At 50.9% G+C, this 12,563-nt stretch overlaps 1 protein-coding gene across 1 annotated transcript in view; it reads right to left on the reverse strand.

Moving 5' to 3' along the window:
• Positions 1-8,891: 8,891 nt before the first annotated feature.
• The window catches only part of YWHAG (tyrosine 3-monooxygenase/tryptophan 5-monooxygenase activation protein gamma), a 28,177-nt gene continuing 24,505 nt past the window's right edge, over positions 8,892-12,563 (reverse strand). Inside the window, exon 2 of the mRNA XM_049639226.1 lies at positions 8,892-12,377. Coding sequence (XP_049495183.1) covers positions 11,721-12,377 — 657 coding nt within the window. The 3' untranslated portion in view covers positions 8,892-11,720. The remainder of the gene's footprint in view (positions 12,378-12,563) is intronic.

Consider the following 12,563-nt stretch of genomic DNA (forward strand, 5'->3'; position numbering starts at 1 on the left):
GATGTGGCACCAGTGGTCCAGGGGGCTGCTTCAGAGGAAGAAAGTCTACCCCCGCCCCTTCCCCTAGGCCAAACAGGGCAGAACTTACTAGGAAGGCTTGGATTAAAGAATGGATTGAGGGGCGCGTGGCTGGCTCAGTCCAGGGAACATGCGACTCTTGATCTCGGGGCCGTGAGTTTGAGCCCCGAGTTGGGTGTAGAGATTAAATAAATAAAACTTAAAAACAAAATGGATTGAGGTGGCATAAGCAGTTGTGTTCAGGAAAAAGCACTGGGCTGAGGCCAGCTCCATCCCTGTTGGAGATATGGTCTGGGGCCCACCCTGCTCTGGGCTCAGTTTCCATTTTGAGAGTCTGGGTGACCTCTGAGGCCCCTCTTGCCTTGGGTTGTCAGTGTTGTCAGCCCTATGCAGAATGGGCATCAAGGGAGAATCGTGAAGATTGGCAGCTGCCCAGGGTCTCCTAACAATGGTAGGAAGGCCAAAGTCCCAGGGGCGCCCAAGGATATAAGGACAGCTCTCTGCAGGACCAACAAGGCCTGGCATGGGGAAGGAAGGCCTTCCTTCAGTCTTGGCCCTGACTCCAGGGCAGGTCCGGCTAACCCTTCCCTTCTCACATCCTTCCCCTCCACAAGATAGTTTGAAAGGTTTTCTGAAAGTCCCTCCAGGATGGCTGAGTCTGAGTGTTCATTCAGGCTGGCAATGGGACAGGGACATTGAGGACTTACTTAGGTGAATGAATGACCAGAGAGGTCAGTGAGCCCTCTCCCCTAAGCCCCCTCTCTCTCTGAATTCTCCCACCCTCTCCCAGACCCTTCCAACCTTCTGCTGCCCTGCTGGCCTTCCCTGTCTCTCTCACTGCACCCCCCCCTTACTCAGACCCACCCCTCACTGCATCCCTCCCCACCCCCAAACCCCTTCTCCAAACCTCCCCCCCTTTCTCAGAGTTCTTCCATTTTCACTGAACCCCCACCCTCCATCGCTGTACTTTCTCACTTCATCATGCCCCCTTCCATTCTGAGCCCCTCCCCATCTGAACTCCACCCCCATCTCTCTCTGAGCCCTGGTGGGTAAGCTATCTTTTGTACAATCCCCTCAGTGGGCCTGCTGAAAACCCCCTTCTCTAGGCCTGAGCAGCCTGAAAGCCTTGAACCCTAGGCGTGGCCCCACAGGCCAATCTTTCAGCAGGGGTCCTGGAGCCTCCTGGGTAGAAGAGAGGTTGTAGAGGAGGAGAAACCAATCCCCACCAAGCATGCTGCAGGCCCTGCCAGCTGGGGCCTTGGGCTGGTGGTACTGGCCAATTCCAGAAAGGAAGCCCAGCCTAGGCCCCACCTGGGAGGGGGGACGGAGCCAAGTGCCAAGCAAGGCAGGCTCTGACTGCCCCCTGCCGGACCTTCTGGGGCTGGGCGTCCTCACCCTCCCCTCCTCCAGGCCCAGAGAGGACAGTCAAGGACTGCCCCCTGGTGCTCTCCCAGAGAGCCAACACTGCCTACCCCAGAACCCTCAGGAGTCTCTGCCCTCGTTCTAGGTCCTGCCAGGCCCAGAGCAGAAATGGGGCAGGGGACTGGCGCCCTCAGCTCCGCGCCTTCTGTACCTTTGGCCCTGTTCTCTGCTCTGGGCCTCAGTCTCTGAGAGCCCTCAAGCCTCCTAGAAGCTCTGGTCTGGAGGACCCAGCTCACCCCCAGCCACCCCTTTCTCTGCCTTTGCAGGGTTTGGCAGCCAAGGCCTGGAGGCCCCTTCTCTGCCCTGCCGCATAGATACTCGCCACCATTTCTCTTATCACAATTGGCAAGCACTGGGCACCTGCTAGCTGTCAATCACTGCTTAGCTTAGGAAACCCTCGGAGCAACCCCATGCCACTGAGAGGCAGCAGAGGATTGTGGTTACGACTTCTGCCTCTTGCGTCAAAACTGCCTGGGTCAACCCCTCATTGGGCCCACATACTAACTGTGGGAACTCAGGCAAGTTACAAAGTCTTGGTTTCTTCCTCTGCAGAGTGAAGCCGACTACACGGACAAATACAAGTCTTGGACACCCAGCCACACTAGGCATTTTTATGAGGTGGACTGTATTAGTCCCATTTTACAGATCAGGAAACTGTCGGCCTGAAAGGCTAAGGGACTTGAGAGATTACACCACACAGCTAGGACGGGGTAGGGTGGGCATTCAAAGCCCGGCCTCCTAAGCTTTCTGCCACTGACACAGCCCTTCCTTTTGGAACACGACAGACATGGCTGAGCGACAGAAATTTCACCTTCGAGAACCGTAGCCAGCCACGCTGAAGCTGACCCAGCCGTCTCCCCTCCCAGGCCCTCAGGCTGAATTAGCTCTTTGCTTGGGGAGATGTTTGGGGCAGAGATTGGGGTGCGTGCCCTCCTGAACCTTTCCAACGTCCGATTCTGGGGCTGGCCCTGGGCGGCCATCACGCAGTTCCAAGTTGGGCGTCTCTCTTTAAAGGCGTTGGGAAAGAAAGGGCTTTTTCAGGGGTGGAACAAGCACTGGCCGAAGGAGGACGAGGCTGTGACGTGAGGCGGGCGGCAGGTGAGGCTGGAGAAGCCTTGAACGCCAAAGACAGGCCGGGCGGGGGGGGGGGGGGCGCTTCGTTGCATCTGGACGCCAGGTTACGGGGCCACGGGGCCAGCATGTGCCAGACCCAAGTCGCCACCAGCCCTGAGCCCTCTCTTCAGCTGTGCGGGTCGAGCCGGCTGTGTCGAGCCCGGCTTCCTCCTCTGCAATCTGCGGGAAACGTGGCCCGCTGGGGCCGGCGCCGCATGACGGCTGCGGAGGAAGACAGCACCGCAAACCCGCACAGGGCATCTGCGGTCGTGCCGGCCGTTCACAAACTGAGGGGCAGGCACGGGGTCAGGGGGAAAGCTGACGCCTGAGGCCCTGTCCCCTCCAACGCCCTCCCTCCACCGACCGCGGCAATGGACAGGGCCCGGAGACGTGACCAATCGCCTACACGGCCTCAGAACGCCCCGCACAGCCCAGACCCCCCTGCTCTCTGGGTGACGACCGCGCACGAGGAGAGTGGAGGCGGGCTGGGGGAGGGCGGAAGAGGGAGGACCGAGTGGGAGGGGCGCCGGGTCGGGAGCGAATCGGACCTGGGCAGCTGCGGGGGCAGATCGGGGAGCGGGGCTAGCAACAGGCCGACCATTGGAGGAACGGGACAGACCGGCCCGTGATTGGCTTTCGCCACTGCCGGAGATTGGAAGGCGGGCCGTGTCCCGCCCAGCTCCCATCCGGGTATCTGGCCGGTCCTGGAACCTTCGCGATTCCTGCTGGTCAGACGCCCTCCCCCTCCCCACCCCAGTTCTTGACAGCGCGCGCGGGCTCGTTCTTAGTCCCGTGGCGGGACCGTGGTGGGGGCGAGCACCTGCGGGGGGCGCGCGGGGCTGTGCGGCTTACTCACGCGGCCTCGCCCGTGTGCCCGCGCAGAACTGAGGCCTGGCGGGCCCGGGTGTCTGGGATGGGAGGCGACCCGAGAAGCCGGAGGATGGAGCTCCTACGTGGGTTGGCGCCGAGGCGGCCCTGAGGTCTGGGTCCAGCCTCGGTGTCGCAGAGGCTTGCAAGAAGCAGAACCCGGGGGGATCCTGGCGGAATCCCGGGGTGGGTGGGGCTCCGTAGACGCGGACCTGCTGCAGAGCCGGGCGGGGCCCAGTTGGGGACAGCGCTTAGGCGGGGCCGGGCCCAGGTAGATGCCGAACCCTCCCCCACCCCCCAACCCGCTGCCGCGCGCGCGCGCGCGCCCCGGGCACAGCAAACCATTCAGCACCCCAAAGTAATGGTGCGAGAGCGGCCTGACCACTCGTCGCTGGTCAATTCTGGGGGGAAGCCGTGAGGGATGGGCCAAGGTTTTGTTTTTGTTTTTGTTTTTGTTTTTTACTTCTGCTATGCAGGCTTATTTTGGCCCTTTCCCCACCAGGCTAAAGAATACTTCGGGGAGCAATTATTATTGCTCCTTTTGCTTTTGCCCAGCAGTGGGATGTAGTAGATGGTTGGATGTTGGGGATCTGGACAGAATTTACGGAGACTGCATGGGAAGGGACTCCCCCCAAATGAGTCAGCCATAAAAGCTGCTCGTCCTTTATACCCGGCTACCCAGCCATTATTTCCTACATCTCTCGTCTCTATTTTCAATGCGATCTTCAAATTTAGGGCAAGAGAATTATGTTTCACTCTCAGTCTGCCTACAATCCAATGCCCTGCATCTTGGAACTCATCACTGAGGGACCACAACATTCCCCAAAAGAAATGTTTTCAGGGGCACCTGGGTGGTTCAGTCCGTTTAAGCGTCCAACTCTTGATCTCAGGATTCTGAGTTCAAGTCCCACACTGGGCGCAAAGCCTAAAAATTAGACTGTTTTAAAGACTAAGCAGTTTGCAAATGGAGAAGGCAAAAACCCTGTAAACCATGATGACCTTATACTTCCATATTTGGGGAGGCAAGGACTTTTGGAAGGCAATATGCTTTGATAACCTTATGGAACCCAGAATCCCACTAGGCTTTAAGGAACCCACCAGCTATCAAAACCCCATCCCTAAAATCTGTATGGGCTTAGTGCCTAAGAGGTAGAAGGAAGGGTTTGAGGTCTCTTCCTGGTCCCTAAGAGTCAGTAAGTAGGGGAACTTGTCCATCATTGTAGGAAGAACCAGTTTATACCAAGGTTGGTTTAAAACGAGTCTAGATTTATTCTTCTGATGTACATTCATTCAGTATGAAGACAGCCTCTCAGACATGCCTGCCTGTTCCTGAGAACTCCTGGGAACATGGTGGGCGACACTGTTTTGCCACCTTCCCCAGGCATAGGGGGAGAACTGCAGACCGCCAGGACTCACCCTGTGGGGTGCATGTGTGCTGGCTTGCGAAGTCAAAATGAGACCGGGTGCCTACATAAGACTTTCTCCATCTGGGGGAGGCAAGAGAGGGCTGAAAGGAGGCAAAACATCCTAGCCTAGAAGACTCAGGTTCCCTTGGGCAGCAGGCACTCCCTCTCAGGCCCTGGTGCTGGCTACTGCTTAAGATCACCTGATTCTCAGTAGAGCACTATGAGGCTCCCATTTAATTTCACGTAAACCATTGAAGACTGGACGGAGGGGCAAAGCAAAACCCTTGTGCAAGGCAAGTGCCCACACAGGGCTGGGAACAAGTTAAAGGACACAGGAGGAAACTGGACAAACCTGCGATGTGGGACATTCCATAAGACCATCTCTTGAGGGGCACCTGACTGGCTCCATCAGCAGAGCTCTTGATGTTGGGAGTGGTAAGCTGAAATCCCACACTGGGTGTAGAGATTACTTAAATGAAATCTCTAAAAAAGACCCATCTCATGAAGATGCCTGGTTTCTTGAAAAAGTCATTATCCTAAAAGAAAAGAGGTGGAAGGAATAGAGGCTAAAGAAACCTAATAATGAAATCCAGTTAATGAATTAATTAGATCCGAGCTGGTGGTGGGGAAGGCATTGTGGGGATAACTTAAGGAAACCTGAATATGGGGTGACATTAGCAATTATTGATTTCCTTAGGTGTGATGACAATGGGGTAGCCATGTGAGAGCATGTCCTGATATTTGAGAGAAATATGAATATGGGGAGTAAATGTCATTACTCTCAAAGTTCCACAAGATACAGTGGGTATTTGGTTATACCATTCTTTTCAGCTTTTTTGTCTGAAATTTCTCAAAATGCTGGAGGTTCAGTGCCCCACCCAACACCACCTCCATTTAAATGGAGTTATATCTTTAGAGTAATTCCCCCCCCCCCCAAGCTTACTTATTTTGGGAGAGAATGAGAGGGCATGATCAGAGGAGGGGCAGAGAGGGAGAGAATCCCAGGCAGGCCCCACGCTATTAGCGCAGAGCCTGACGTGGGGCTCAAACTCACAAACCCTGCGATCAGGACCCAGCCGAAATCAAGAGTTGGATGCTTAACCGACTGAGCCACTCAGGTGCCCCTAAACACGGTTAAAGTATCCAAGTAAGAAGTACTCACTGAGATCACCAGATTTCAATTAACCGTATTTAAAATCACAAGGCAAAACCTTCTTTGGACCAATAGTCACTGCTCGGAAGCAGAAATCCTTCCATCTCAAAGCCAGAGTCAACTCTACTGTCTCAAACTGAGCCAGGTAAGAATAGAGAACAGTGGTTTACCTCTAAGAGGAGGAAACGGATGGCTGGGAAAAGGGTGTGGGAGAGTGAGTTATTGATGAACCAGGGGTCACCCAACTACTAGCCAGATGGTAAACATTTTAAGTTTCGTGGGCAATATACTGTCCCTTTGCACTTTTTTTACAACCCTTTTAAAATGGAAAACCAGTCTTAGCTCAAAGACAATACAAAAGCCTGTTTTAGACTACACCCTGGTGTACTTTCATGTGCCTGCACTACCTACTGATATAAAACCCCCAAAACCAGCTAATGCTCCCCAAATTCCTGACTTTCCTCTCCTGCAGGTGGATAATTGAATGCCACCTCAGAGTACTACTTAAAATGGGAAATCCTGGCCCGTTTGTCTTGCCAGGTGTGGATGAAGTACAAACACAAGATACCAGCAAACTTGACCTGGTACTGAAGGCTCTTGTCACCTTGACCCAGCCACTCTTGCCCCCGCCCTCCCTCTCACGGACCACAGGTGTCTGGTTCATTAGAGGCAGGGTTTGTGGCCGTTCCCATTCTACCATTTATCCCAATCCATACCAGAACTGTAAAATTCAAACCAGCAGACTAACGAGCAAGCTGGTATACCACACTGTAATGTTCTGATTAGGCTGGGTTACCGCTCACTGTCAACTCCGAGAATTAGACAAGTGTTACCCGGCTACTTTTCGGCAGGCTGTTTTTCCACGCTTGGAGAACTGTACACCCAGGAGGGGGCCGCCACTCTCAGCCACTCCGATCAGCCAGCGTTGGTCAACACGCAGTCTCAGCTGACCAGCGCAGAGGCCAACGCGTGTGGTAATTACACATAGAGTGCGGGAAAACTGCACTGGCACCGAACAGCAACTCGCTTGCTACACTCAAGTGCCCTGCCACTAAATCTCGTTTGACAGCCCTTCCGCCCCAGCCTTGGAATGGAGAATTCTGCTTTACGGGGACGCCCCAAGTAGAGTGGATCCACTCTTCCTAATTGCTCTCCTACCCCTACCCATCACCGTTATTTAATTGCTTCACACGATGTTGTTTTTAACACTCTGGAGTGCACTGAGGAAGAGGACTTCGATCATTGGTGCCTCACATGGGGCATCCTTCAGTTCCTGACCTCTTTAAGGCCATCCACTTCCAACTACTTCTTTTTTTTTCCCTTTCCAAATACTTCAGCTCAAAAAAACATCACAACAGATCGAGTGCAGGAGCAGGTATAGAGAGTCCAGCTGACCTCTACTAAGAGATCAGGAAAACTGTAAAAACAATGCTCTTTTTTTTGGCGGGGGGGGCACACAATTACTGTTCTTGAAGTTATTACTTAACATGTCATGGGTTTTTATTAAACAAATGAGTTATTTTTAATATCTGGTTTTTGATATTCTTCGAAACTGGATAGAAATGCAGCAACAGACAGCGTCCTAGCTCAAGAGAAATTTAAGTGTCCGTCCAAGTACTCTGAGCAAATTCCAGGCACTCATAATGGGAAGTTACACAGAAGAAACAGGAGTATAATGGCAGCACCTTCCAGGAGCTAACCCTTCTTTCTGATGAGCCTTGGTGAGCCTGTTATACTTAGCCCAGTTTGACTGCTCTGATGATGCCCGAATCTCTACTGTCCTATTGGCAAAATGTCGTCTGATGGTCTATACCCTCAATATCTCCTGCACTGAAAGAGCTCAATCACCATGTGCTGATGCTGGCTGACGCTCAGTTTCTTGGTCTTCCTGGCTGAGCAAAAGCAGCCTGGTGTTTGTAGGCCAAGTTCAGGAGGGCCCAGGACTGGGGCTGTGACATCTTGGGAACTTGGGCACGGCAGCCACTTCTATTTCCACAGCTATGCCTGCGGGGGCACTCTCAGGGTGGTTCTGAGTGACAAACGAGCCAACAGGGGTGAATTCATCCAGCACGTGGCAAAAACTCGGTCACACAAATTGTTATTCCTAAAATGTGAATTCTGATTACTCAAAAAGTTAAAACAACAACAACAAAAACCCCACAACCCTCCACCTCTTTCCTGGAGCAAACCCAACCTGACGAGGAAAGCCTTTGTCCTGGCATTCTTCCTTCCTACAGACAAATATCCCTCCCCACAGTGATCAAGGCAGGACACACCCCACACACCCAGGGATGCAATTCTCATGGTGGCCACACTCTGACAGCTGCCATCAGCCAACAGTGGGCTACTGAGAGCTCAGCCCACACCAACTAAGGCTGCTGGCCACCTCAGAGGGGCTAAAACCACAAGACGGTTTTACTTACCAACACCTTTAAGTGCAAAGAACCACCTCATCTAAGACTTCATGAGATCTCCAACAATACTGGGAAACTAATGGAGTTACCAAACCAGGCACGTGACCCAGTTTTCATTCACACCCACACCCCCCCCCACCCCCAAAGCTCAGAAGTTCTGTAATTTGCCCGAGGCCCAGAAGGGAGCCAGATTCAAACTCAGGTCTGTGCTTCTACCAAATGATACCCCCAGAAGGACCTTTAGAGATCTACTTGAACGTGCTCGTTCTTGTAAGAGAAACAACGGAGGCTCCAAAGGTGCTATGGTTTTTCAAGGTCAGCAAACCCGGTCTGACTCCTAGCTAGCGGCGCTTTCCGATACAGTCTTGTCCCTTGCCCCCAGTCCAACTTCATTCTTTGAGCGGACAGGGGGACAGAACCCCCCCCCCCCCCCCCCGCGTCCAAGCAAACCTTCAAAGGCAAATTACACTCATTAAATAAAACTAAGTGGCACTGACATCAGATCTGTAAGTTTATTTGCTCAATGTACGACAGCTACATAATGACTCACATTCATGATATTCCATCACTGAGGAAAACTGCTAAGAATGGTCCGTGTGTGAAAGAATTCCTTAGAGAAACACGGAGTTGGAAAAATAATCACTGATTAGACCTTAAAAATAGTTCACTGCATAACATGACAAAAAAGCACAGAGGCTCATTCAGAGAACATCTTCATTGTTCTCCTACACTGTAATAGTTATAATTTCACCATGACAAACACCAGACATTAAGATTAAGCTAACACTGGTGTTTCTTTTGCTCCCCCCCCCCTTAAAAACAAAATATATAACTGCATGTCACTATAGCAACATCCAAAACAGATCAATTTGTTACGATCACTATTTGGTAGAGCAAACTGTACCCCCAAAAGGAAAAATTAAATTAAAAAAACTTTAAAAAATTTGAAGACTTAATTTTTTTTTGTCATAGGAATACATAACACCTACAGTATAAGTTAATAAATTTCAAGCTACTGTATAGAAATACAACACTAGCATGCACAATATTGTATCAATAGAGTAATGGAGGAGTAATCATTTCACTGGAGAGACAGTATCAGAGGCAAGTGCATTTCTTTAAAAATAAAGAAAAGAAAAGAAACCATTCAAGCTGCTTAAATATCAAGTCTCCCATCCCCTCTTCATTTTTAGCCCTCGGGTATAATTTTATCTTGCATTATTCTAAAAAGCAGCCAGAGCCAAAGCTGAAATTTGAAAGAAAAAATAGGTTTTGTAATTCCAGTAAATCATTTCCAAATGCTACAAGAAAGGACACAACACTGCTCACTGGACATGAAGATAAGTTAAGGAAAAGCCCCACCTACCCCCTCCCCCCACCCCCAATCTTTTCCCATCCATGGCATTGACTTTAGGCCCCAGTGATGGCACAAAAGCTGTACAGCTCTCTTCTAGGAGTTTACTGCTAGGGTTCAGTTAATTGGGACTTCTGCTCTAGCGTATGGAGGGAACCTTCTAAGGAAAGTCACGCTGTATAAACTGTGCGATGCCACAGAGCATCAATTCGTCGTACTTCTGGTCTTCACGGTCACCTGGATCCTGTCACACGTATCCATTTCCTAACCGTAAGTTCAATTTTGGTAACAGCAAAAGCAACGGTCAGTGTTTCCTCAATTATTACTCATACCTCTCCTTGACTAAATAAAACAAAAGAAACAGACAAAACAAGTCTGGCGTCATTACCTGTCTCGGGAGTTCACACGGTTACTGATCTTCTAAAAAAGACTGAACACATACTCAACGGTTCGCGTTTTCAGAAAGATTTTTTCCAAAATGAGAAATGAAGGACCGAAGGCTAACTGAGAACAAATTTGTGGAAAACAGCAAGGTCGTTTCCCTTCAATTCCAAATCATGCGTCGACCACGCGCGAGAGAAAAGGACTCTCCAGCTTCGATGCTTTCGTTAAAAAGAAAAAAATATAGATATATAGAAAAAGTTTTGGTCAAGTAGGAGTTATTTATTATCCGAGGATGATTTTAGTTCATCTTCCTACAACAATTACTCAGGGAAGGAGTGTTTTCGGGGAGGAAAAGACTGACATGCTTACGGAGGCTCCCGCCATTGGACAGAATGTGTATGACTAGAAGAGCTCTTCCTTCTGGATTTTTCTACCAGTAAGCTTCTAGCACCTGAATTTTCACACACTGCACCGCAGACTTTCTCAGGAGGACGGCCCAGCCTTTGCAGCCCCACAGCGTCTCCACCCCCTGGGCGCCGCCAGCAGAAGGTACAGTGGGGAGCACTCAAGTGAAGAGTGAAATGGCAGCATGATCCCTGAGGAAGGAGCTGTGGCAGCTTAAAAATCAGGAGTTCTCTGAAAATATCAACACAATAAATGACATACAGACCTGAATTTTCTCTATTTTTGTGGTGTGTAACGTTTCTATTAAAGCGAGTAATCCATTTTTGTGGCGGATTGAAGTTAAGAGGAAAGAAAGACAAAAATCCCACAGCCACCTGCCAAGCACCTATTAACCAAAACCTAAAGTAGCTCGGGTTCTCCTCAGGCAAGCCTTTTTGGCCTAGGAGACAGGGAACAGCAACACCAACCCGGGTAAAGGCTGACTAAGGACGGAAAGCCAAAAGAACCAGCAAAGAAAAACGCACACTCGATGGCTTGATGTTACATATGGCTGTCATGTAGAAATACTGTAAACTGCAATTTAGTGTTAATACTGTCGACTAATCGGAGACTTCAGAAAACTGGCAAGGCCTAAAACCACAAGGATAAATATACCTTCTGTCCCAAGTCTGTCAGTTTGGGATTTAAACTATTCCCTGGCTGGTCGAGTGCACCCTGAAAAAAAAACACAACGGAACAAAACAAAAACGCACGGCTAAAAACAGATGAGCTAGGAAGTACCCAGAACTTAAGATTAAGAGCGTATGTACATACAAATCCTTACTGGAACCACAGAACTTCCTGAATGAGGGCCATTCCATTTTTCAGTTTTCTTTTGGACTCCAAACCCTACTCTGGCAAGAAGTTAGACTCAAGACAGACAGCTCCACCTGCATTCATCTCCAGAACAGTCCGTATGCCAGTGTGAGGCTGCTATTCCAATACCAGCACAGCTAACCTGACTTTCCACTAGTGGTGTTTTGGCAAAAACGTCAAAGAGGCGATCAAAGACAGGACAGGTCGTGGGCTTCTCCCTGGGAAGGTCGTCCCTCCCTTCCCCTCCCCCACCCGACCCCCCACTCATGGGAAAAAAATAAAGACTGCGGTAGGAGCATCAGCGTGCGCTGCCAGTCCACCTGGGGGCCTTAGTTGTTGCCTTCTCCGCCGTCGTCGTCTTGCTGGTCGCTCGTCCAGAGCGTTAGGTTGTCGCGGAGCAGCTGCATGATGAGAGTGGAGTCCTTGTAGGAGTCCTCGTTCAGAGTGTCGAGCTCGGCGATGGCGTCGTCGAAAGCGGTCTTGGCCAAGTGGCACGCCTGCTCCGGCGCATTCTGGATCTCGTAGTAGAAAACGGAGTAGTTAAGAGCCAGGCCTAATCGGATGGGGTGAGTAGGCTGCATGTGCTCCTTGCTGATCTCGTGGGCCTCGCTGTAGGCCTTCTCAGAGGACTCCACGACAGTCGCCCTCTTCTCTCCAGTGGCCACTTCAGCCAGGTAGCGGTAATAGTCCCCTTTCATCTTCAGGTAGAACACTTTGCTCTCGTACTGGGTCTCGCTGCAATTCTTGATCAGGTAGTTATCCAGCAGGCTCAGCACGTCCTGACACACCGCTTCCAACTCCTTCTCGATCTTTTCGCGGTAAGCACGGACCATCTCTATCTTCTTCTCATTGCCATCTGCAGAGGTCTTCTGCTCAATGCTACTAATGACCCTCCAGGAAGAGCGGCGGGCCCCGACTACGTTCTTGTAGGCCACGGACAGGAGGTTTCTTTCTTCGTTGGACAGTGGCTCGTTCAGCTCTGTCACCTGTTAGGAGGAGAGAACGAGGAGTCGTTATGGTCCAGATGACGGCAGTGGATTAATCCTATCTCTGTGCCACTAAAACACAAACAGACTCGTCGGCTGATTAAAGTGATTAACAGCCGAGAACTGAGGCCGTGTGGGTGTACGGAAGGGGATGGAGGCGGACCGAACAACAAAGAAGGAAAACAC

The sequence above is a fragment of the Panthera uncia genome, chromosome E3, assembly GCF_023721935.1.
Source record: "Panthera uncia isolate 11264 chromosome E3, Puncia_PCG_1.0, whole genome shotgun sequence".
Lineage (NCBI taxonomy): Eukaryota > Metazoa > Chordata > Mammalia > Carnivora > Felidae > Panthera > Panthera uncia.